At 35.6% G+C, this 26,670-nt stretch overlaps 2 protein-coding genes across 6 annotated transcripts in view; both read left to right on the top strand.

Annotated features, from left to right (window-relative positions):
* Positions 1-4,484: 4,484 nt before the first annotated feature.
* Positions 4,485-13,898, top strand: LOC149006244 (pyruvate dehydrogenase E1 component subunit beta, mitochondrial-like). 3 transcript variants are annotated; one of them, XM_089165314.1, is made up of 15 exons: positions 4,485-4,720; positions 5,000-5,076; positions 5,219-5,293; positions 6,531-6,611; positions 6,741-6,767; positions 6,874-6,936; positions 7,090-7,176; positions 7,825-7,950; positions 8,906-9,039; positions 9,135-9,207; positions 11,340-11,405; positions 12,093-12,131; positions 12,235-12,359; positions 12,452-12,566; positions 13,527-13,898. In XM_089165314.1, the coding sequence occupies exons 2-15, from the start codon at positions 5,026-5,028 to the stop codon at positions 13,593-13,595; spliced, it is 1,131 nt and encodes a 376-aa protein (XP_089021440.1). In that variant the 5' UTR covers positions 4,485-4,720; positions 5,000-5,025; the 3' UTR covers positions 13,596-13,898. The 3 variants fall into 3 exon arrangements, with proteins under 3 accessions (XP_089021440.1, XP_089021439.1, XP_089021438.1); XM_089165313.1 differs by having other exon boundaries at positions 4,485-4,736; XM_089165312.1 differs by having other exon boundaries at positions 4,485-5,076.
* Positions 13,899-20,241: 6,343 nt separating this feature from the next.
* LOC149006243 (uncharacterized protein At2g33490-like) overlaps positions 20,242-26,670 on the top strand; it is a 34,600-nt gene continuing 28,171 nt past the window's right edge. The window contains exons 1-5 of one of the 3 annotated variants that reach the window (XR_016175101.1): positions 20,242-20,664; positions 23,464-23,536; positions 25,276-25,350; positions 25,860-25,921; positions 26,061-26,129. Coding sequence is in view for 1 of the 3 variants with exons in the window: in XM_089166036.1 (XP_089022162.1) it covers positions 20,551-20,664; positions 23,464-23,536; positions 25,276-25,350; positions 25,860-25,921; positions 26,061-26,129 (393 nt within the window). In the remaining 2 variants the exon portion in view is untranslated. The other 2 variants (XM_089166036.1, XR_016175102.1) reach the window with 2 other exon arrangements.

Here is a 26,670-nt window from a genome sequence, read left to right as displayed (position 1 = left end):
CGAAATACAGAGGCTGCTGCGAATGAAAGAGCAAGATCATGTTTATCGGGTTGGACCCTTTTGCTAATCGAACATTTGAACCTCTTACTTTAGGAAAATTACATAATTATGTACTTTTAAACTTTTCTTTACAAAAATAACTATCAATATTCTTTACAAGTATAATTATCAATATTTTATTTTATTTTTTTGTCAATCCCGGTTTTCAAGGCTTTGCCCTGACTAATCCGGTATTCGAACCTCACATACCTGGCTGTGGTGGGTGAGTCTCTCAGCGGGGACTTTTTGCATCCACAAGGTTTCGATACCGAAACTTTGCTTAAGCGGACCAAGCTGCTTACCACTTGGACCAACCCCATTGGTTTACCATCACTATTTTAATTAACCAAACTAACTAAAATCAACTTTGAATTTACAGAACTCAGTAAAAAAATTTATTTTTTCTCTTCCTTGACAACCAATATCTTTTTCTTCCAACCTAAGAATCCCCTCAGTTCTTGTATTATTTTCCTTTTTTTATTTTTTTCATTTATTTTTATGGTTCCCTATATGGTTAGTTTTAAAAGTCAAAATGGTCAAAGGAGAGGAAAAGTTATTGTTTTGATTAGTTTTGTAAATGTAGAGTTAGTTTTAGCTGGTTTTGTGAATCGAAATATTGAATAGTTATTTTTGTGAAGTAAATCCCAAAAATGGCTAATTAGGTAATTTTTCTCATTATTTTTTTCACTTCATTCCCAAGATATATTATTGAAATGATTATGAATTATCTATAATTAGGGTCGGTCATTTTTTCATACTTATCCACCATATATTAGGCGTTAGATCTACTTTTAAGTTCTAATAAAATGGATCAAAACGAGTCCAATTAGTCTTTAATGACCCTCTTAATGTGTGAGGAGAGATGTAAAAGAGCACAAACTTCTATCCGTCATCCTAATTTAGATTAAAATTTGTAGATTTAAAAAATTTGTTTTCTTCTCAATCTCTGAAATCTTACATTTATTATTTTTTATATTTATTTTAAACTAATTCAAATAAAAAAATCTAGAAAATAAATCATTTTAACTAGAAATATCTTTTTTGGTAAGGTTAAATAAAAATAGTAAAAATCTATAAATAAAAAGCTAAAAATACGATTTACTTGTGTATTAACTTTCGGATGAAACGATTATCCATTTTGTTTTTAAACGATTATTATTGAAATCTTTTTATTTGATCAATGCGACCTCGTCTCTCTCTCACCTAAATTTGATCATCTGAAAAATATCTTTTCTAAAATAAAATTTGAAAAACATCACTTGCCCAAGTCAAAAGTCAAAAGTCAAAAATAAATTTTTATTATCAAAAGTCAAAATCTAGGTTCTAGATGAAGGCAAAGAGAGGAGCCTTTTCAACCAGCGATGAAAATGAGCCTTACACCAAAAATAGCCGTTAATAACTGTAAATCAAATGAAGATAACACAGAGAAAGACACCATGGAATTTGATTTTTCTTCGTTGTCATCTCAATCCAAACTCAGGTTAATTAGGAGTTTCTTTGTTCATCATTCTTCATTATCCTCGAGTCGTTTTAAACATTGAAGATAATTCTACATTGTCGACTCTTCACCTCCTTCCTTTGCCTTCTTTGGTCTCTATTCTAGTTTCTGGTTTCCTACCTTAATTTTTTTCGTTTTTGCCTCCATGGGTTGTGGGGGTTCCAAGCTTGAATCCGACGACGAAGAAAACGCTACTCCTGGTCTTCGCCCATTCCGCCGTAGAATCGATGAAATTAGACAACGCAGGACTGCACGTACCGTTTCAAAGGACGACACTTTCTCTACCAAACAGCTTCTCAATGATGAAGGAGAAGATGGTCTCACGAAACTGCTTACATCGAGAGCCAGAAAAGCATGCCATCTCAAGAACCAATTGATCAAAAAGAAAAGGTTGCAGGATTGGACAAAGGACAAACTGCTACATCAGAAAACAAGCACAACATCAATGAACACCACCATCCAATGGATGCTCCAGAGAGCGAGATGCGAATGAGCGTGTGTTCATCACCTGAAGATGAGATCTCACGCAATGAGCAACACAATCAAACCAAAGACCACAACAACAACAACAACATGAATAATGTGGAACCCGATAAACCTAAACCGGTTGAACCGGTTAAACTGGTTAAACTTTCACCCGGCAAGGACAAAAACAAACAACGAGAAGCTCACGGAGAAAGAAAAAAAGAAGATGATAGTAGTACGAGTAGCGATGATGAAAATGAAATAGATGGAAATGGAGAAGCAGCAGAAGGTGGTTATCCCTACGAGAAGGGCCGCGAGATCGGCCCTGGATCCCCGACTTTAAGTAGAGAAGGTGGTAATATTTACGAAGACGGACGTCAGATCGCGCCCGGATCACCCAGTTTCAGAGAGTATTTCCTCTCATCATCTAGTAGATCCGCTGGTGAAGATTCATTTGATGCTAGCAACCGTCAAGGTAAGTTCCTTATCCGCCTGCTTACATTCACTCATGCACAATCACAAAGAAAAATACAAGCAAAACATACTCAAATAATTGAGTATTGATCGCACTAGTAATAATAATTGACTCAAAACCTGTTTCAATTACAATTATATAAACCCACAAAATACAAAACATCTCAGACCCAACATGCCACATGTGATATTATTGAAACATTATTTGTAATATTATACTTTATGGACACAAGCAGATAGGAGCACCAAGGTGAAGAAAAATAGTAAAGTATCAAGAACGAAGGAGAATAGTTCATGTTCATCAAACGAGGTAGCTATCTATTTGTTCTTCTTAAAGTTATATTTATTCCATATCAATTCTGTGCAGGTGTATTATACTTTGTTTTTGTTCATAACAGTCTATTTCTTTGTGTGTGTTTGGTGCAGGGATCAATGGAGAAATTAGTGAAGAAAGAAAACAAAGGAAGAAGATTCAAAAATGTTTTACCAAAGGGGAAACCAGGTGGCGTAAAGAACTTGTGGAATGTTGGATCATGCTATCACCCCTCCAACTCTTCTAATCATGGAAAAGTTGATGCATGACATTGGTCATTGTGAAGGGATTAAAAAAAATAGTTTCTGCTTTTGTGTTTTTTTCATTCTTTGGTTATCAGTTCATAGTTGGAGAAGATCGATAATGAGTTTCTCCTCATTTTCACTCTCAATGTAAAGTTCATTGGTTATGTTATTTTCAGGATGTCTTCATATTGATCAATCTTAGTTTAGCTTAAGCTTACCCCAATTAAATGGGTTGGTTACACAAACCAATTTGTCTATGGAAACACAATCTGAAATGGAATTTTTCTCCTTTTTATGCATTCTTGTGTGAATTTTCCATTGACTTTCCATTTGCACTCTGGTTAAAAATCACTGTTGATTGCAGATTTGGATAGAATTAATTAAAGAGAAGAGAGAAAAAATGCTAAACCAGTCTCTTAAACTATGTAAACTCACGATGTAGAAGGATGAGTACATAAATATTTGCAAAAGAAGACAAATCAAGGAACCGCAAAGAGACACTCTTTTGTGTAGATCCCCATGCAAGTTTAGTGAAGCGTAAAATCTTGAACTCATCTCTCACAAATTTTTAACACTATAAGGGACTTTTTAGTATCAATTTGTATTCTTTAGTTTGTCTCTATTTAAAATAAATAAATATAAAAAATTTAAGAATAAAAAATCATTAGCTAACTTTTGTCCATAATAAATTACTTATTACTATGTAAAAGTAGAATCTCAACTCAATTATGATATATTCTTCCAAGATCATAATCATTTCTCACCATAACAACGTATTTTTTCTCTATTGAACTTACCTTTCCAAACCACCCTTGTGTACTATCTATCGAATTACACTAATAAAAAACATATCATTAAAGAATTTTTTTCAAGAGGTTTGCCTAAGAATCTCTCCCCCAAATTTTATGTTTTTTCAGCCATCTCCCTTAATTATCTATTATAAATATTATTCACAGTAAAAAAGTATTTCATTATTCATCTCACCCAATTTCGCTTAATAACTACATCAATCAACTTAGAATCCGTTTGATAACTCACTAAGGGTTTCTATTTCAAGAAACACGAAAAATAGTTCCGAGTGTTTATAGTGATACTCCTTTTAAAACCATTTCACTTAAACCCAACTTGTACATAATTTTTTGCTGAAAGTATTTTCTGAAACAAAAATTTTCATAAATTTTAATTTATATTGCAAAAATCTGTTCTTTCCGAAAATAAACAGTTATATATTTTTATTTTTATTTAAAGAAAAAAAATCACGTAGGTATGGAAATCCAAAAAATAGAATGAGAATGAGAATGAAAATGAGAATTAATAGAAAAAAGCAGTAAACCAAATCGCCGACTCTATAATATGTTTTCGTAATAAATGTGACGTGGAACCTCCTAAGGTTGCCGAGTTTACAACAGAGCTTCTACGTGACTCTTTTTTGGAAAAGGATAAACTAAATTAATAATGTGATAGGAAAGATGAACTAAGAGAGAGGAAACTCAGCTTTACCTATCTGCGACACGAGGACGAGTGAAAGAAGCAGAATCAAATCAATGGAAGTCAAGACTGTCGATCTCGAATCTCGACTATTTCCATTTAAATCTGTCTTCGCGTTCTCGGTTCCGTAGAGCTCATCATCGATTTCGACTTATTGTTCCCAAGGCCAAAGCAGATCATCATCAATTCATCATACAGGTGCTTCAGCAAGCTGGTACCAAATCAATTCAACCTGTTTAATCCGTTTAGCTGCTTAGCTAGGACTCATTTATCTCTGAGTTTTACTTCAATCTCTTTACTTTCGTTCTTCTCTGTTTCAATTCCTCTTTCTTCTAAACTTTATTAATTCTTCGTGTTGGAACTCTCGTGAGCTGCTAACTGTTGAATTTCATCCGACCATACAAGGGATAAGTCTTGGCTTTTTTATGAAAATTGCTTCGTTACGTTTCGTTGCGTAAGTGCGATTGCATTGATCAGGTCTATCTTGAGCGAAACCAAGAAGTATGTTCGGGATTGTAAGGCGAAGAATCGGATTCGGTGGCTCTCATGCTTCGGTAGAACTTAACATTTCCGTGGCTTGTGATTCATTTTAACCTAGTTTTTTTTTTTTGGTTGAAATTTATTTTAATCTAGTTTGAGCTGAGGTTTCATTTTAGCTGATTTGGTATTGGTATTAATACAATTTCTCTCTCTCAGATTCTCGATCGGTGTTTGCATGGGATACCACCTGCTTTATCCACAACACGATGCTACTCAACAGGAGGAAGACAGGTACTAATAGCTCCTATTTATGTCTTACCCTCTATTCTTAGCGATGAGAAACACTACTGTTTTATATCTTTTATGTATGCTAAATCTATGTGGACAATGCTATATACGGTTGACATATTTTACCTTCCAATTGACAAATCCGGTAAAGGATTTTTAGTGCTTACTGATGGACTTCCTAAAAAAAATTGATGATGCTTCTATAAACCAGAATTCTGAGCCAGCTTGTCTGCCTATAAGGACATCTTTAACAAAGACCGCTGCTATTGGATGGAAGTGAACGAATCGTCTGGTAAAATAATTCTGGCCCAAGTCAATGGCCTTAGTCCTCAACAGATTTCCTGAACATAAAACTATAAAATCCAGTATTTGAACGCATGGTAGTTTGTGGTCTAATTAGTTTATTCAAGTTATTAAAATTTAGAGATGAGGCTGCATTCCTGTTCAGAGCTGATTGGTAAGCAAGAACCTCTGCAGCCAACCCCACCTAGTTGGGACAAGACTTCTTCTTGTTGTTGTTGCTGGCTGCATTTCCTGCTCAGCTAATAAAAAGCATTATTTGTTTGTTACCCCTAGAGGTGCAGGTGCCCTGCCGACTTTTATACTTTGCTGGACAGAGATTTAATTTTTCATATTTTTCTTTTTATTTTATTTTTCAATGGCCTAATTGGTCTCATTTAAATTTTTTTTCCTTAGTGCATCAATTTTTATCTTGATCTTGATATCTTTTCAAGGGAGACCTCTGAGCTTAGAAAAGGTCCAAGTATTTCTTGGAGGTGCTAAACCAAAGCAGCAAAGTTAGTGAGATTCCTAACATTAAAATTTTTGGTTTGCTTCTGGCAATTTTTTTACCAAAATCCTGGTTTTTGTCAACACTATTTAATACTCATGTAAGAGTCCATTCAATTGCACACCTTACCCACCCCTGCACCCCCCCCCGGTACAAAAGAGAAGAAAAAAAAAGAAGCAGAACAAAATAAATGTAGAGAGAGAGTAAAGAGTGTGTGTGTGTGTGTTCTTCAGGCCTCTAAAGAGCAACCAGAAAACTTGAACTGCAGTAGCTTTATGTGTAGACAGGGGAGGCGGGAAGTGGACATTCATTATTTGTTTTGTGTATGGCCCATTAAGAGCTAATTAAGTTATTGATACTTATCAGCATGAGGTTTTTGATATTATAGTTTATAGATTTTTCATTGATTCATCTGTACCTTGATCCTCTTTGCCTTTTCACAATAAATAGATGAAAATTCGAGAAGCTCTAAACTCTGCACTTGACGAGGAAATGTCTGCTGATCCTACGGTCATTCTAATGGGTGAAGAGGTAAGTGATGAAACACAAATAGAGTTATTAGTATTATTTTTTGGTAAAAGTTATTAGTATTATTATTCCCTTTTTCTTAATGTTGTTTTACATTTTAACTTTTTTCCCTCTTCTGTTTCACTGTTGCAGGTTGGTGAATACCAAGGTGCATACAAGGTTAGATATGCTTGAGTAAATCAAACTATGAGCTCATAATAAAAGTCTACATATTTTATTCGTTATAATCATCTAAAAGTTTACTTTTTAACCTATGAATTCTCAGGTTTCCGAAGGTCTGCTGAACAAGCATGGTCCTGAGCGAGTTCTTGATACTCCAATAACAGAGGTTGCTCTTGAATTATGCAGAATAATTCTTCATTGTTTCTCTTCTTCTCAAACTTTGGCTGTTGACAGTTGACACTTCAGATTTATTATTCTTCCTTGTCTTTTCTTTTGGTTCTGACTGTCATATCCCTGTATCTATATCACATTTCTGTAGGCTGGTTTCACGGGCATTGGAGTAGGTGCTGCTTTCTACGGTCTTCGGCCAGTTGTAGAGTTTATGACGTTTAATTTCTCTATGCAGGTAACTGTTACTTTCTTGTGATTAATTCTGAATACTGTTGCAGTCAATGTGGTATCGATTAATTGCGTCTAAATCTTTCCTATCGAGGATTCTTTGACAGCCCTCTGTTTGAGTGAAAAGCATTATAGTGTTGTCTGTTAGTTTAGCAATTACCATACACTGTCACTGCAATAAAGAATCCACTGCCCTTCATAATTTTTGGAGAGTTTGGACATCGCATTTCCTGATCAATGTAATTGGTAAACCTACTTAACAAAATGTCGACATAGCCTGTGGATGCTAATATTCTCTTCCCTGCTATGACTGATGTCCTTATTGGCCTTATACAATTGTCGCGTTCGAGCCTTGAAGTCATGCAATATTCTTTGTCTTGCTGCGGTCCATTCTCTTCTTGGCATCCAGCACATGGGTATTAGCATTCACTATCTATAATCATGTAACCCATTGATGCTACTCCTAAACATGATCGCATTTTTCTGTTTGGAAATATAAAAGGCATTGTTGTTTCACAATTGCAAATGTGCATCCCAAAGTTTAAGAGTAACATTCTGTCTTGGTATTGAATGTGCTTTTGTATGCCCAATTATGTGGTGCTGTAATATGCTACTGAATACTCAAAAATGTAACTCGCTTTTGGGACTTCCATAGGCCATTGACCACATCATTAATTCTGCTGCAAAGACAAACTATATGTCTGCTGGTCAGTTATCTGTGCCAATTGTTTTCAGAGGACCAAATGGGGCTGCTGCTGGCGTTGGTGCCCAACACTCCCAGGTATGGATGATTTCCTGTGCTTTAAAATATCTCATTAGTTCCTGGGTTTGTCCACATCTCTTTAGTTTCATAAAATGCAATAAGAACCTTTATTTAATGAGATGACCAAAGTGATCAACTTCCTTCCTTCAAAAGGTGGTAAATTTGTAGATCCTCCACTAGATGATGAAATAAATGTAGTAATTTTGATGCAAATGCATCAATTTCTTTGTTTAGCCCATCCCAGCTTCTGGTGATGTCTCCCAGGCATTCTGGATTGTTGAATACCTGCAAAAAGCAAAGTGACAACAATAAGATGAGGCAGGTGTCCAACACATCGACCTTTGTAGCCAAGTTGACCGAGGGCTCATGGATGCGAAGGCATCTCCTAGACAATTGTGCTATGGGTTGCTAATGAGATTGAAGAGGGGGTAACAGAGATTGAAATATACATTAATTTCCTTTTATGTCAATGGAAGTTGGGAGACAAAAGTTAGAACTTAAAACTCCAAGCAACATTGGATGTGACAAATGTCAATCTTTTCAAAGAGGAGTGAATTTACATATTCATTGGAGTAGCACAATTATGAATGATTAAACAATGACATTTGGACCTGAGTCTGTAACCTGCCATTTTCTCCTTTCCTACTTGCTGGCCTGGAGGATGAATGAAGGAAAATCAAATTAACAAGACTATCACACTTATTGATCATCTATCCTGATCTGGGTTGTATTTAATCTGTATGTGAGGACCTGAATGATGACAATAATAAAGAAAAAGAGTTTGAGATCTAATTGATTTGTTCTACTGGAAAACATGGATCCTTATGAAATACTGTGGAACTTGATATATGAAAGTTGTGGATATATATATATTTTCTTCCTTTAATCAGGAATAAGGTAAAATCCAAGATAACTGTTTTCATGTGTTGGCATCTAGGTTTACCAATTGAAAAGAATAATGGTTTATTTGCAGTGTTATGGAGCATGGTATGCCTCTTGTCCTGGGTTAAAAGTGTTGGCTCCATACTCATCAGAAGACGCTCGTGGCCTACTAAAAGCTGCTATTAGGGACCCTGACCCTGTTGTTTTCCTTGAAAATGAGCTGCTGTGAGTAGCCTAGACTTTTGTGATCATCTTCAGTTTGCAAATTTGACCTGATTAATGCTGTTCTTGATTCTATCTTTATGGATTCTCTACTGCAGATATGGTGAGTCTTTCCCTGTTTCAGCAGAAGTTCTTGATTCAAGTTTCACTCTGCCAATAGGGAAAGCAAAGGTATGCTTTCTTTTACATTTGCTATTGTTAGTGTGTTTATGACATGACTATTGAAAGTTGAAACAATATTAAACACAGACCAGTGCTAATTATTTAGTAGATAAAAAAAAATAAAAAAAAAGTCAAAGAGATAAGAGGAAATAAGAGCCGCAAGCATGGAGGAAAAACTAGTGTCACAGTTGGGCTGAATGCTCCAACCATGGGCTTAAGACTACATTACATGTTAATGAAATAATATCAGGTACAAGTATTCCCTGATATAAACACTTACTAGTAAGCCCTTAACAACTGAATAACCAACATACCACCTGCATTATGCTAGACAGAATATGTACAATCTTAACACTCCCTATCAAGTTGGAGCATATACATTAGTCACTCCCAGATTGGACCATTTCCCAAAAGGAGGATAACACAGGCTTAGGGCACATATCAGTCCATTGATGTCTCAAAGCAACAAAGAGAGTAGCAATCAATTCCTCATAACTGCATCAATCAGTTAGTGACAACTAGGGGTGTCAATTTTCAACCCAAACCGTTAAAACCGGACCGAACCGGCCTGTTATAGCCCGAACCGGCCCGAACCGATCCTTAATGGGCCATAATTGGGCTGAGGGTCCTCAGCCCGAACGGTTTCGGGCTGGCCCGGCCCAGCCCGTGTGCCCGTTAATTTTTTACATAAATAAAATTAAAATATTAAATGTAATTAAAAATTTTTTGGTATTGTTTAAATGTAATTAATGATCCATGAATTTCGGTGTTTGAGACGTTGAGACTCGAGTTTGAGTAGTTGAGTGTTAACACATTTAACGATTTAAGTTTTAACTTTTTAATTTTCAAATTTCATTTAGTTTTATTACTTTAAAATTTAAAAGTCTTAATTGATAACTCTTAAGTCTTAAGTCTTAATCTTAATCTTAATCGTTAACTTTTTAATTTTCAAATTTTATTTAGTTTTATTATTTTAAAATTTAAAAGTCTTAATTGATAACTCTTAACTCTTAAGTCTTAATATTAATCGTTAACTTTTTAATTTTCAAATTTCATTTAGTTTTATTATTTTAAAATTTAAAAGTCTTAATTGATAACTATTAAGTCTTAATCTTAATCGTTAATGCACTGTTTCAGTTTCAGACTTTCAGTCTTTCACATTTTCACTTTTGTGAAATCAGGCATCAGGGTTTCTAATGCCATCACTTATCGTTGGATCTACTTGGATTCTTCATCTTCTATCTTTTGTAGTTTTGTGGGTGAGAAACTAGGATTTGAAGTTGAGGAAAAAATAAAAATAAATTTCAATATTGATTTTTAATTTAGTTCAAATCATTAGCCAAATCGAATCCAAATCATTAGGTCAAACCGTTAGTCAACCCGAACCCAAACCGCACCAAACCGAAACCGCACCGAAACCGTTATCTTTTAAAAGGGCTGGTTTGGGCTGGGGGTTTTTCAGCCCGAAACCGTTAGGCCCGGCCCGAAACCGCTCCAAACCGTACCGTTGACACCCCTAGTGACAACCAACCTCAGTGTGCTTGGTCGCTTGGCAAAAAAAATTCTTGCAATGGATTGCGGCTTGATTGTCACTTTCTTTGTAGTAGTTTTTCGTAACCCGAAGAAGATCTCAACTTCAAGTCAGCAGCAGTTTGAGCCATAGCTCAATGCGCAGCCTCAAAATTAAACCTTGCTGCAATTGTCCGCTTGTTGCTTCTTCATGTGACAAGATCACCATTACGTTTTAGAACTCCTGTAACCTTTAGCACCAGCTAAGCCTGCATGGAATTTCTGCTCTCTAATGTGAAAATGATCTTTTTGTTCCTTATATATTCTCATGCTCTATTCTTTCTGTTAGTGGATTTTATAACAACTACACGAACAGCCCCCCACAACCCCAACCCCCCCCCCCCCACCAAAAAAAAAAAAAAAAAAGAAAAAGAAAGAAGAAGAGAGTACTCACAATAACTGCTGTAGTTATAAACAGAATAAATACAAACTTAACTACTTAAATTGTTCTACTGTAGTTCTTGTTATTATCACACAAAACAATTTAAATGTTACTACTGTTGTTCTAGTTGTTGTTATCACATTTATGTTATTATTATCTAGCTTCTCTTTGTACTATGAATAAACTTCAGATTGAACGAGAAGGAAAGGACGTGACTATTACTGCTTTCTCAAAGATGGTTGGTTTTGCTCTCAAGGTTTGCCACTGTTCTTTTTTTTCACCTATATCAGCTGTACTTTTTTGAGTGTGATGGAGTTACCCATGGGGAGTATATATATAGAGATTTTTCTAGAACATTTTAGATTCCTTAATAGTGAACAGAGTCTGAGGTCTCACCTTTATTTTATTTTTTAAAGTCAAAATCAAGTTTCGACTTCAGATGTGAGATAGGATTATGATTAGGCGTTGTTTTCCCTTTATACTAGGATCCATGTAGGCGACCCATTTAGTTGGAATAAGGCTTGTTGTTGTTGATACTTGGCTGTACCGGCAATTAAGAAAATTTGACTGCAGGGTTACCCTCCTCCTCTTCTACCTCTCTTCTTTTCATTGTTTATTGTTCAGTTTCTCTTCCCTAATCTCTGTAACTGCCGTACTCAAACAAATTCAAGTCAACAGCCGGAATCCAATGATTTCTGTCCCATTTTCTCTGATATCTGGAGCATGTCTGAGCATTAGAGCAACTGAATTATCCTAGGGTGATCACGCCATTGATATACCATATCTTGAACCATGTTACTTTTTGGTCTTTTAAGTATTATCTAAATGTTTTCACACAGTTTGCTTTGAGGGAAGGTTCTAATATACCTCAACTGATGGACTGTCGTGCTTGGTTTCCTCTCTCTTGCATTTATTGACAATACAACTCGTTTCCTTGTAACAGGCAGCTGAAATACTTGCAAAAGAAGGAATTAGTGCTGAGGTAAATTTCCGTTGGGTTGCATACTGAAATTCCTCCTCTCTTTTTTTTTTTTTTTAAATAAAAACAGACCATGAAAACATCAATGATTGATCTGTGAACACAGGTTATAAATCTGCGTTCTATTCGACCCCTGGATAGACCAGCAATCAATGCTTCTGTCAGGAAAACCAATAGACTTGTGACAGTTGAAGAAGGGTTCCCTCAGCATGGTGTTGGTGCTGAAATCTGGTATTCCTTCTTTGAGTTATGTTTATAGACCTGCTTATTTTTTTATTATATTAAGTCCTCTATTTACAGATGAATTGTTCTTTGCGTGACAGTACATCTGTTGTTATGGAGAGCTTTGGCTATCTAGATGCTCCAGTGGAGAGGATTGCGGGTGCTGATGTTCCGATGCCTTATGCTGCAAATCTTGAGAGATTGGCCCTTCCACAGGTTGATTCTTTTTGTTCATTTTGGACTTAATACTAGTCACAATTGTTGCTTCTACGAGGGATGTCAGGTGAATATGGGAATCCGTGATGAGTAACACGGAGAATGAATTATCAAAAAAGGGGAAGTATAAGCTTGTTCTTTATTGTAGTCCTCCAATTATTGATTGGGTTCGAGTCTGGAAGCTCTTGATCCATGAGCATACATGATCTCTGCACCATATAGATGGTTAGAAAAAGAAGACGTTTAGGAAGCTTGTGAATTGGATGGCTATGATTGTCTGGTGGGTTCAAATCCTCCTCAGGAGGTCACAGTGCATCAATTTGCGGATTGCACCCTATATTAGCCCTGTATGGAGTTGCTTTAGAAGGTTGCTCCCTCATGGATACTCTCTGTGGCGAGTTGTCTCTTACCTGGGGCAAGTTTTGTGTAGTATCAATTGGATGGGCAGCATGTGCCTTGAAGAGCGTATGTAGCATTTGACATTGGCAAGGACGCAGTTCTTGAGCCTCCTTGTGATTCTACAGTTTCTTTTTTCTCTTTTCTGCTTAGGAAGGAGAATCTTTCTAGGGTGATAAATTGGATGCCTTTACATCAATTTCTCTTCTTTTAGCTGTTTTAAGGATGAGATGGCCTAATCTTGGCAGCATCTTTTCCCGGTAGTCCATGACATCTTTATATCCAGTTCTGTTTTAATGCTGGCTGCTCCGTCCTCACTCTTTTGCCCACATGGGGTTTAACTAAGATTCACCCAAGTAAAGTGAGGGTATATATGTAGTAAACCTTAGGAGCTTTCTGTTTAGCTTCTCCAGTGACTCATATATGATGTTTCTATTTAGCACAAAAATTGTTTGGCAGATCTTGCCCCTACTTGGTGGTTTAATTAAAATCATACCAGATGGTAGCCAAAATAGATATTGTGTTCTAATTAGCTTTTCTTTGTCTCATTGATGGTTTGTACAGGTTGAAGACATTGTTCGGGCAGCAAAAAGGGCATGCTACAGATCAGCTCCCATTGCTGCAGCTGCCTAGACATGGTACTAGCAGGCAATGTCAAATTCTCATAATTTAATGCAGTCCTTTTAGCAATTGTTATCATTTAGCATGTTATTTTAAAGTCGTATCATCGGTAGAGAGCTTTCCTTTCTTTTCTTCCCCCCCCCCTTTTGTTTGTGGTCAATAAAGAGAGTATTATCTATGGAGAGTTAAGACACTAGAATAGCTTAGCAGTGTGGCTAGTTTAGGTCCTGTAATTATTGAGGCACCCTTCAAGGATTGGGTTTTGTATGTATATATTTTTTTGAAGGACCATCCACTGAGGTCCAATTGTCAGTTTTCTTTTCAATCTATAACACCCTATGGTTTTCAACTCCCGTGGAACTTATGAAATGGATAGAAATACTCTTTTGGCATATAACGTGGGCTTTAATAGTTATCATATATGGTATTCAGCTTCAGTTGAACATGTACTGTCATGCTTTGACGGAGCAGAACCTTTTGAAAAATGCATCCAGTTTATTCTTGATGCTGATGGCATAGGTTGGATTTTTCTCCTATGGCTATGTTGCTGTTTTTGAACTATTTTTATTACATCCAACCCCTTTGATGCATCTTCCATTGAATTTCTTTTCTGGTTTCTCGTTTCCATGCTTCAAGTAGTAGTATAGTTAGCATTCCTCCTGAAGATGACACGATATTGTCCTTAATATAGACGCATTGAAACTCCCTACATGGAGAGCTTCCATGCTTCTTTACCAATAGTGTTGGGATTTTGTAAAGATTGTTATTATCACCTTTATAGCGGATTGTTTAGATTGTTATTATCGAGTTCATAGCTGATTGTTTTCCATAACCAGGTTCTTTTTTTATTTTTTGTTTTTCTTGGTAAGAACCAGGTTCTTACTTTGACTGAATTTGTTCCTAAGAAAACAACCTTGATTCTGTGGCAGACAAGTTTATGTGATGTTTCAGAAAAGATTTTGACTTAATTTGATGGTTTATATAAATTTGGTCAGTATCATCATGTGATAAGTTTGGTAAGCATTGTATGTTGGTAAGTCTAGACTAGAATAGGTAGTCAGAACTAGGGTTTAAGATTGGACACTTCTATCATATGGTTTTTGAATTGGGTACACTTAGTCATGGTGATAACATATTATGAATGTGAACACACGTATTTGTATGTATTGGCAAATCTAATGTCGATTTCCCTTGTATTACTACTAGATGTAGATAAAAGATAGATTTGTTATTTGTGTCATAGTTATCCAATGCTCAGAAGGATCTTTACCCTGATGTGTAGGAGTTACCCTAGGGCCAAGCCGCCACCCCCCGGCGATTTTTTGAAATTTGCTTGGAGAGACATCTCTAGTTCTTTTCTCATGTGTGAAAAAATATCAACCCTTGTCCCCTCCTCTTGGCCCTAGATTTTTTGAAGTTTTCCTAGAGAGATCCCTCTGGGCATCTTTACATATGTGAAAGACCAAATTTGTGATCATTTTTAACCCTTTTCAACCACACAATCGAGAAAGGGATCCCACTTCTAATCCATTTTGTTAGTTTACATAAGTAAATCCCCCAAATCTGAATCACCTCTTCGTCAGGGAAGAACAATGTACTCCCCTAATGCTTCTTAACCACATAACATGGTGGGATCTACCTGTGTATACTAATAAAATGGATCAGAGGTGGGATCCCCTTCTCTATGACGTGGTTGAAAAGTGTCCGGGGAGCACATTGTTCTCTCCTAACAAGGAGGTGATCTAGTCTTCCCCCTTTTTCATGTTAGATCTTGGCTCGGCCCTTGTATGTACTGAAATAAAGTTGAAGAGAATCATAGAAGGTGTTTTTTAAGAATGTGAAAACATCAAGCATGTGAAAGACATGTAATTGATACCGAGTAGCTTCCAAGATCTTGTCATTGAAAGGTGTTTTTTGGTTCACCCATAGCTGAAGTTTGAGTGAATCAAAGCTGGTTCTTTAAGAAGATGCAAACATCCCGTCGAGTGATAAGAATCACTCAACCTGGTATCTAGTGTCTAGATCATGAAACATCAAGAATACATTATCTGTGTTTGGTCGAATCAGATTCTAGGTCTGGTATTGTTTTGAATATAGTTTGCAAAACATGAGTTGATTGTAAACAGATTGTAGATTGGCCACTCTGTTCTACTTTTCCTGCTGTTCTGGCTGGCGGAGCCATTAGGTCATATATAATATTCCTATTCTTAGAACTGTTTTATGAATTTCTTTTTTTTTTCTCATCATCATGAAGTTTGTTGTTGAACTTTTTCAATGAAAGGTCAACGGCTTATTTCCTTACCCAACATTTCTTGGACTCTTTCTCTTTGGTAGACTTTTGAATTCTTTTCAGAGTGGGAATAACGTTTTTTCAGATTAAAGGTACTAAGATTCTTCTTTCCAAATGTTCATGTGTTGATTATTCTTGTATTATCTAGCTGTGAACTGGAGACTGGATCTCTATGCCATGTCTAATCTGTTTTGACTTTAGTAGGAAGATTTGGGTTACTGGAATTTTGGGCTACCTTTTTTATGGTAACTATTTGTTAATTATTCATCCCCTTATTTAATTATTTAATGGATACAATTGTTTCTTTGTAGATCGATCTATTAGTCACTTTTTTTTTTTTAATTATTATGAGATTGTCTTGTTTGTCGACTATATTAGTTCTTTGGGTAGAGTAGAGTATTTTTTTGAGATCTGAAGTTCACTTTGACTGTATCTTCAGGGCAGCTTTTATATATAATCTAAATCGAAAGAGTTGAACTTAATGATCTCTTCACTAAGATGTGTTGAGCGTCATCAATTAAGCACTCCTTTGATGATCTTTGACTCAATGGCTGTGATGGATGGATGTTGTCATCTAATTATTTATTTGTTAAAAAAAAAAAAAAAAAAAAGAAAATGGACATATAAGGTGTTATTTACTTGTCAAATTGCAAAGTCTCTTCCCCATTTCTTTCCCAATATGAAGGTGAAGCAGTTCAAATAGCAAAGCTTAGCTGACGTTGTTGTTTGCTTGTATTCCAAGAAAATGCAACTTTTGACCGGAAAGTTCTTGTCTTAAATCAAAGACCATTGCCATTTCAAAGCTTGTTCCTGAAGCTGGAGTCTTACTGTGAGCAAAATAAATAAATAAATAAAATTCGAAGATATAATTAAAGTATGAAATTGATGGGCTGGAGCTTTGAAAACTTTTTTTTTTCTTTCTTTCTTGTAAACGTACTTTGAAACTTTTAAAATGGTATGAAAGAGAGAGGTTTATTAAGAAAAAAATTGTTGCAATATTAGGTATGATTAAAATACCATAGAATAACATCATGCTTGCAGCTTACGAGATTATGAGTTAAATTATAAAAAGGTTAGAAGAGTGAAAATCATGAAACACCATATTTTGGTCAAGGTTTGAAATCGCAAGGCAATATATTTTTGAAGTAAAGTTGCATGCACTTTGTAATGTGTCTTTATCTGTTGATGTCAACAATTATTTAGTTTTTTTTTTATATTTTTTTTATTACGTATGTCAATAATTATTGCATGGTAATATGTTTCTATTTTGTTGACTTCTACTTCAGTTTGATTAGTCCTACATTTTTATTTTTTTTTAATTGATAATTTTAATGTAAAAAGAATAAATGGTATATGGACCTAAGGGGATTCGAATGTGTACGGGTTCATATTGACTCTTCAAGTCCATGGACCAGGTCATACCGAGATTGAACGAAGATCATTGAACCTTACTCAAAAGCAACAAATGGTCCGACGGATCCAAGGAGACAAGCTCAACACTTTGGACCTCGGTTAAGTGATGATTGCTTGCAAATTGTCATTGCATGTAAGCATGTTAATATACTTCAAACCTAATCCAATGAAGAAGAAAAAAAATTATGCAAACCTTAGGTTTACAAAACTTAATATTGTCCCTTGGCTATTATCGGTTGAGGGGAGATTATCATTTTACTCCTAGTTGATAAATAGATTTAAAATGCTGAATGAAATTTCTATCCAACCCTTTGTTCTGTTTTTTCTTTGAACTCTTATTTTCAAGAGATGGGTGTCTCTTCACTTGTCTTCTTTTATTACCAAACAACAATCAATCCCTCAAGATTAACAATTGAGGGGTTTTATGAACTTCCATCGCAAAGTAACAAAAAACATATTTTTACGTGTGGGTTTCGTTAGTGGACCATAAACTAATGTTAGGTCTGTTTAATGCAATAGATTACTTGTGGGTCCCAACCAGAAAAACACCGTTATCTGCTCTTATCAATATTCAAATTTCAAGAACCAAAATACCCATTACGTTATTTAATGTAATGTAATATGATTAACAATATATATATATATATATATATATATATATATATATATATATATATATATATATATATAATAAAAATATATATATATATATATATATATATATATATATTAAAAATAGTTAAAAGACATTTTAGTCATAACACATTGTATTAAATAAACTAGGGGGGAAATACCTCTCAGGTTTTAAATTTGAATATACTTAACGGCGGTTAACTGTGTTAATCTAGTTGGGACCCTACATTATTGCACTAAGGGAACTAAACATTAGTTTATAACACACTAAGGGGACCTACATGTAAAAATCTCTCCAAAAAAAAATGCATGTAAAAAACATTATTATTTTATTTCCTTGAGTAGAAGTTGTTTACTATAATTTTTACATCTAAATAGCTTGAAGTTAGGTTATCATAGAGCAGTTGAGCTAGGTCCAATAATCTTAAAGTACAAATTTGCATGGTGTTTTGAAATAATTTATAGGATTTAGCATTTTTTTTTTGATAATAGTAAAATGGAAAATTTTCAGGCACTACTTAGAGTTATTCAATTTATCAATTAAATCTTGTGTAAAATAAAAATATATCAATGACACCCTCTATTGTTAGGAAATCAAAAGCAAGTTAAACTTCATGTTAAACATTTTTTTGAATAAAAAGCGAAAAAGAAAGTCAAACTTTTGAGAAGAAAAAAAAAGAAAGAAAGCCTTGTGCTTAACTTGTTGGACATCATCAGTGACTTCTTTCTCTCGCAATTATAAATCCTCATAAAGCTTGGGCAATATGGTTATTTGATAGTATTTTTAAAGGTGGGATGTGAGGTAATATTGAAACTTGATAATTAAAAAAAATTTCTTTTTTATTTTTTTGGTATGGATAATTAAAAATTAACAAAGACTGATGATATTACCAATAAATGGGGCTTCTAATTAATCAACTTGGCACATCTTCCTTTCTTGTGAATGGACAAAGAGGATTTGGGCGGCAGGACCGCTAGGACTACGAACGGAATTCATTTCTAATAATTTATTCCTTCAACTATGCAACTCTTTATTTTTTTTTTTTTTTTAACTCAAACTTGGATATATAGCCCAAAAAATAATTTTTTATTTTTATTTTTATGTTTTTATAATAACCTCTTGCTTTATATAGAATGAAAAAAACTCTAAAAGTCTTTAACAACAAATAACATAACCCTATAAGAGTACTGAATAATGTAAACAAATGGATAACTAATTTATATATATACCATGAGTTTACCATACAAAGTACAAATCACAAAATCATGTACATTTGACTATATAAAACTATTTTTCTTACCCACTTCATTGTAGCAAGGGTTACATATGAATTTCTAAACAAGATAGGTTGGAGTGTAGGACTTTTTTGGATTGGAAATGTCATTTTTGTAAACACAGGAAAAATAGATGCTGGTTAAATGAAGAAGGAAATGGTGCGAGACATTTACAAGACATCAGACATGAGCAAAGCAAAGGAGTTAGGAATACAAATCAAATAAATCTTATGCCAAGAAAAATAATATATAACCAGGCTTAAAGACAATGACACTAACATATGACTTCTAAATTTGATATCTATTTTGGTGGAAGTTACAACTATATGGCTGCGTTTGTTTGATAGAATAAAGGTGGGGTGAGAAAAAATGGGTGGGAAAATTCTTGAAAACAGTGTAGATTTTTTACTTTTCCATTAAATCACAAAATGGTAGATTGTTTGGTTGCTTGGGGTAGGAAAGTGGGAGACACGTTTCCTTGAATCAAGGAAATTTGTCTGCTGATGTGGCAGCCCAACTTTTCCACCCCATGTCATTTTAAAATCCCACATATTTGATGGGACTTTGTGGGAAAGTTGAGAAAAGTAAAAAGTGAGACCCACCTTATCATTTTCCTACAAAATCCTTTCATTTCCTTTCCTTCTTCCTCACCCCACTACACATGGACCTACATGTTTTTTTTTTCCTATTCCTTTTTTTTCCACCCCACCTTTGCAAACAAACGCAGCCTATAGGATTCTCCACTTTTAAGTGTCACTGTAGGCATTACCTCAAGTCAATGAATTTTATCTCGTATCATCAAAAAAATAAAAAATAGAAGGCTGACTGATAACTTGGAAAAGTGAGGGTGGCACTAAAAATTTACTAAATAAAATTTTGAATGATTTTTTTTTTCTTTCAAATCAAACGGAAAGGGGGTGTTTGGGTGAAGGGAATAAACTATGGAATTTTTTTTGTTTTGCTTGGTAGCAAACTATAGAAAACTGACAATTAAGAACAGTCAATCTGAGTTTTTAGTGACTCTACCGAGAAAAAAAAAAAAAAAAGAAGGGGAAAAATCTGAGTTTTAGTGCTTATTTTCCTACAAAATAAAAATATTCATCGTTATTTGCTAATTTCGATCTCTCCTTCTACGGTCTTTGTCTATGTTTTGACCTTACTGGAGGGAGGAGAGAAGGTGGAGAAGGTGCTTTTGCTCTTCACAAATGGAGTTATTGCGTGGATCGATTTTCTTGCTACCCAGTTTCGGACTGTATCTTCGTTTTTAGATTTTGTGTTGTCTGAACAAGTGACGGTCTTTGGTTCTTCTTCTTCTCTGGGAACCTTGGGTTTCGTTTCTGGGATAGCTGTCAAGCAATGAAGTCTTCTCTGAAGAAACTAAAAGTTTTCGCACTTCATAAGAACGATGGGAAAGAGAAAAGAGATCAAGAACCTTCAGCCGAGTTGGATGAGCTTGCTCAGGCTGAACAGGTACTTTACTGTAAAATTTTCTAATTTGGGTATGTTATCTAATTCTATCTGGAATGCCTTGTTTTGGTTTGCTAACTATAGGTGCAAGAACTGCTTGCCTAATTTAGGGTTCAATGAAATATTGTTCGATTTCGATAGGTATGAGTTTTGAACCTGGGATTCCGGAATAACTGTCTAAGGATCTGTAACTAGCGGGTTTTGGGTGATCCTATGTTTAGGTGCTGCGCATTTGATGGTCTAGTACTATAGTTGCCATTCTCGACCTTCCTCTTTCCACTGAGCTTGTGATGACTTTTTAATGGTCTAGCCCCTGCTACCGACACCACTCGAGTTGATCACTATGGGAGAAACTGGCCGAAAAAGAAAATTTTTTGTTGTTCCTCACTCAAAGCGATTCTCGGAGAAATTTCCTCGTGTGCTGTCTAGTTCAGTCAGTCGGGGTTGGATTTTTATTTTTTTTTTTTTTAATTTGAGAGGTTTGGGGGGTGGGGTTGGAGTTGAAGGTGAGAATGGGTTTCACGGTGTTTATTCAGTTTCGGTTTCAGTTTGGACCTTTTATCTGTTTCGAGTCATGGGAGTTCACTTCATTACTCGATAATCCTCCTACACTGATGTCCTGTACAACATTGTTACAAACTAAACAATTTCCAATTAGTTGCTTTGGGGGTTAGGTATCAGCCAGCACTTAGGTAATGCTAGCATGTATCAACTTTCAAAATCCTAAAAATAGCAAGCCTAAGCATGACGAAAATTTCTGCCAAAATTCATGATATGAAGAAACTATAGCACAAATTGGTGAAAGGAAATTAAAGATCAACATATGAGAAATAAATACCAATTACATTCTAGGGGTTGAAGTCAGTGAACAGATTCCGTAGTTTGTCTCTTTACTTCACCGTACAGCAGAAAAAGAAAAGGCTGAGCATGAATTGAGTCTCTGCCCAAAATTCATGATATGAAGAAACTATAGCATAAACTTTAGGGGCTGCTGTTAGTGAACAGATTCCATGAAGTGTAATTGTGTCTGTTAACTTGTATAACAGAAATTTAAAAGAATAAGATAGGAGTACCCATTTTTATTGGGGAGGGGACGAGGGGAGTCTGGAGAAAATGTGACAACATAACGGGAGAGGACACATAACTCATGGACAAGGGATGAGGGAACATAAATAGGAGGGAAGCAGGACTTGAAAGAATAAAAGAAAGAGCAGAAAGTCGATAGTAAGAAGAGAAAAAGAGAGACTCATACTGCAAGAGCAATTCCAGTATTTCATATTCATTAAACAAAAAATGGCCGTACCTAGAGCACAAGGCTCTGCTTTTTAGCAGGTTTTAGGGAGGCTCAAATGTGTGCAGCACTGCAGCCTTACCGTGCTTGTTGACTGTCCATCAGTTTCTTACACTCTTGTGAAATGGGAAATCAAAAGAGGGAAAACAATATGAACTGGGGTGCTGGTGATCACCAGAAGTTATAACAATAACAAAAGAGAAAAGGGAGTCCAGTGAATCTTTATTTACATGAATGAGTCATACATAATGCATTCACCATGTGGGACCCACTATGGTGGATTCCATCTGGATGCCTTACATGCATTCATGTACGTGAAGGTTTCCTACACCCCTAAAGAAGGGAAAACGCCAATTGTGGGGTGTGGGGGAGGAAAATTGAGCAGTTAAAGCATTAAAAGCAGGTGAAACTGTAATAAATCGAGCAGTTACAACATAAAAACAGGAGAGACAATATCAGTATAAAAGGAAAGATTAAATAAAATAAATAGAATTCATAATTACTAGCACTAAAGACTACTGCAATTGGGGTCTACAGGACTCTGCTGTAGCAATATCATAACCTTGGAACTCATTTTCAAACCACATAGAATAGTGGATGGCTGAAATCCTCCTTTGTTATACTCTAAATCTGTGATCAGCCAGTGTGGTGCTCTCGTCAATGTCCCTAGCCCCTCCATTTATAGACTTCCCTTATAAGGGATTTTAATAGCCTCGTGACACAGGTGCACTGTCTTAGACGGACCCAAACCCATTTGGGTATCGACATGCAGACAATCCAGGCCAAATTAAGTCTTGGGACCTGGGTTAAGTAGGATATCTTCGTTTATTTGTTGGTTGTTCCCTGTAACTGGGTCATTTCGGAGTTGGAGTTATTTATAATCTCTATTTCTCGATATTAATAATCGTAGATAGGGTCGGAGTATGTTTAGAATTTGAATTTTAGTTATGATTTCTAGTTTACAGCCTTTATTTGCCTCTTTAAATATTCCTGGTTTTGGTTGGTGTTACTGTTGAGGTTCAATTGCATAGCAAAGGTTCGGTGACATTTCCTCTCTTCCTCTAATACTTTCTAAGTGGGAATTGAAGTTGTCTAACAATTCTGCAGCTCTTTTTTCCTTCCCCAGTTCAAATGGGAATTGGGATAATTTCAATGGTCCCACATCAATCAGATATTAGTTGCCTTTCCTGATGAAGTGTCTAATGTAATGAAGCTTTAGCCTTGGATTGTTCTGATGTTGTTCCAGGTTATTGAGAATGAAATTAAACAGTTGCCTACTCTGGTCTGGTTGACTTGGTGTCTTGCTACCTGCTTTGAGACATAAGGTGTTCATTATTTCTAGTTATGTTTGGTGTCATGATTTCATGTCCACTATATCAATTTGTTAACAATTGAATGCTCATTATATTTTCCTTGTCTGCTAACAGTCATAATTAGTCCATGTATATAGCCATGGTAGGAGTTTGTTCTCTCTGTTTCCCTCTGTTGTGTGATTCATTTTGTGTTTGCAGGATATGCAAGATATGAGAAATTGTTATGATAGTTTGCTTTCTGCCGCCGCTGCCACAGCAAACAGTGCGTATGGTATGCCACTACTTTGATCAATTTCTCATTTTTCAAAGGATCCCACCCACCCCCACTAATTTATTCTGTATGTAATTTTTTTTGTTTTTACGATTAGAGTAATTGGATGAACATTGGATGAGTAAAAGAGATCAATTAAGGTATTACAAATGAGGGAGCTAATTTTTGCTTTAGTAGATAATCGGATGCAGGCAAGGACCAACTGATGACTGATCTATGTTGTGTCTGTGGGTAACGGGCCCAAGGAGGTCCAATCAAGAAATTCCCGGATTGAATATGTACAGGTCATAATTGGGGGAAAACTAATAAAAGTCATAGACAACTGTTGATACTTTGTATCAGCTGTATTTCATTTTAGGGAAAAAGTTGGTAAACACATCTTCTTGTAAAAATTGTGTGCTGGCACTCCTCATAAGACTCAGATTATTGTAGTATCACATCCTGCAGAATGCCTAATACACCTCCCTATTCTTGTTCTTGTGATACCCCTCTTCCAAGGTATGAATCTGTTCCTTGTGCCTCTTTCTTCACTTAATTATGATGTGAACCAGGAACTACGGTTTATAGCTTGTTGATTGCAAGCCTAGATCTAGGTCCACCCTCAGGATCCTCTTCAAGTGAATCAGCAGCAATCTAGGGTTTGTAGTACCCTATGGTTAGGGGATTTGGGCTGGATAGGGGGTTCTAGGGTTGGCAATTGGCTACCCCTGTCCCCACCACTTTTACTTTATTATTATTTAACTGACTCTTCTAGGATCCATTTGGCCAACTGCATTAAATTGGGTTTTGGATCGCTGTATTTAATTATTGGCATATTTTTTCTTAACCCTCTATTGGTTCTTGGTGTTTGTTCTTCTTTTCATTTCTTGCAAGAGTTATTTGTTTGCTTCGTAATTGTAATAATTTATTTATATAACCCCAAGGGGGTGATTGAGTTGGTAACAGATGATTGCCTAAGGAAGCATGAGGTCCTGAGTTCGACTCCTCATACCCTTGGGGCCACTCATGGGTGTGTTTAGTGCTCTTAACTGCTTTTAGTGAAAGTTGAATGGTTCTCATTCAACCTCGGTATGACCCTGTACGTGCGGTTGTCCACAGGAATAGTTGGGCCAAAGGCTTTGACACCTGTGTTTAACACTCCCAAAAAAAAGAGAAGAAAAGCAAAAGAGGTAATAATTCATTTGTATGCTTCTTGGATTAGTTTAATAAGGGTTGTGTCTTGTGATTTGCTTTAGGAGGTTGATGTGGCTGTTTGACTTCTTGGTGCCTGACCATGAATTCATAAATATTGTTCATGAGTTCGTGCAGGATCTTTTTCTTGCCACCCCCGGGTGTCTTTCTGTTTTTACCTGCTGCTACATTCATTGATTGATTATGTCCCTACAATTTTGCATTCACATCCTTAGGATCCGTTTGGTGTTTCTTGGCCTGTTTCAACTCAGGCATGTTGTCCCTGACTATACAACATTATAAGTCTTGATTGATGCTGATCACATTAAATGATATGACAAGTAAATGGCGATCACATAAAATGATTCGAATCATTTGATAAGTAACACAGTTCAGTTCACATGAACTTGAACTGGACTTATTCAAGTTCCCACCGATTCGAATTCTTTATCTGAACTAGGTCTTGGCAGTTGATGGATCATTAGTCCTGTGTAAGTTTTTGTTTCAACATTATCATTTTATGGAGCTTTGTTTCTTAAGAGATTTCCTCTAATTGTGCCTACTTTCAGAGTTCTCAGAGTCGCTACGGGAAATGGGTGCATGTCTGCTTGAGAGAACTGCATTGAATGATGACGAAGACAGTGGTAAATGTTTATGTAACTCTGCCTTGCAAAGCATTCCATATTACAGTTTAACCCCCAACAGAAGCATATTTTTCTAACGAATGTCCTCTTGGAGCTGGTGCATGTTCTTGATGTGTTTCCTGAAGAACTCTTATGGAGAGTTGCAAAAGTGGTACTTGGCTGGAACAATTATTCTACCTTAAGAATTAAAAAGAAAAAAAAAAGAAGAAGAAGAAGAAGAAAAAAAAAGAAAAAAAAAAAGAAGAAGAAGAAAAAGGAATTATTTGTTTCAATTTAATTATTTAAAAAAAGTGAACAAGTATTATTGGAAGCTATGCTATGCTTTTTGTCTGTTCTCAATATTTCATCGGAGTGAATGTTCTTCTATGGTTAGTTAATGAAAGGATTCTCTATTGATTTCAAACGGTGTACCTACAGAATAGGGATAGAGGAGGAAAAAACTGAAGATTTCAAGCACTTCTGATCCAAAAATCAATCTATGTTTTTGTGATTGTTTCGATTTAATGCAGGTAGGGTTTTATTGATGCTGGGGAAAGTGCAGTTTGAACTTCAGAAACTTGTTGATAACTATGTGAGTACTTTTTAAATTTTGATTTAAAATTTTCAAAAAACGTGCTACCATCCTGTGAAATTTTCAATTTTATACTGAAGGCATTTATTTGTTAATTCTGAAGGCTTATGCCTTTCTTTCGGTTTCTTTTTCTTCCCAGCGATCTCATATTTTCCAGACTATTACGACCCCATCAGAGTCTCTTCTCAATGAACTTCGAACAGTGGAGGTTTGTTTGAAAATATTTTTTCTGTTGTATGTGAAAGTGTATGGTTTTTATCTAATGGCAGAGCAACTTAGTTACCTGGATGTTTTGTCTTCATAACCTAGTCATCTAATTTAAAACACTCTGACCAGAGTTTTGATAAATGTTATCTTTATGTTACATCATGTTTAAGACAGTGTAAAGGCTTTCTTGGCTGCTGGAGATACTCAGATCTTGAATTTTGGTATATTTGTGCCCAAAAGTTTTTAGTGCTGCCTTGTGTGTCAAGATTTTTAAATCTTGGTTTTGGCATCAATTGTGTTGTGTTTAATTGAGCAATGAATTTTAAATATACTAATCTCCTAGGATAGATAAGCTTTGTTCAAGTTTCCTCAATCTTTTGAGGAGCTGTCTTTGTATTTGCATCACATACCTTAGTGAATTGGGGGAAAGTTATTGGGATAAATTGCATGGGTGTCACTTGGTGCATTGAGCGAGGCTAATGCTCTAACGTTTGGTGATCTTTCTCTGAGTAGCATGTCATTATTCGGAACAAGTAAAAGTA

The sequence above is a fragment of the Hakea prostrata genome, chromosome 8 (genome assembly GCF_041222555.1).
Source record: "Hakea prostrata isolate BN-2017 chromosome 8, UWA_Hpros_2, whole genome shotgun sequence".
Classification (NCBI taxonomy): domain Eukaryota; kingdom Viridiplantae; phylum Streptophyta; class Magnoliopsida; order Proteales; family Proteaceae; genus Hakea; species Hakea prostrata.
This window is presented reverse-complemented; position numbering and strand designations above follow the sequence as displayed.

What these genes read in the sequence shown, in the direction of transcription:
- LOC149006244 (XM_089165314.1), top strand. Translation starts at nt 5,026, where the DNA reads ATGTTCGGGATTGTAAGGCGAAGAATCGGATTCGGTGGCTCTCATGCT. An exon ending in TGCCAATAGGGAAAGCAAAG is followed by an intron (nt 9,208 to 11,339) that starts GTATGCTTTCTT and finishes AATAAACTTCAG; the next exon opens with ATTGAACGAGAAGGAAAGGA. An exon ending in TGGTTGGTTTTGCTCTCAAG is followed by an intron (nt 11,406 to 12,092) that starts GTTTGCCACTGT and finishes TCCTTGTAACAG; the next exon opens with GCAGCTGAAATACTTGCAAA.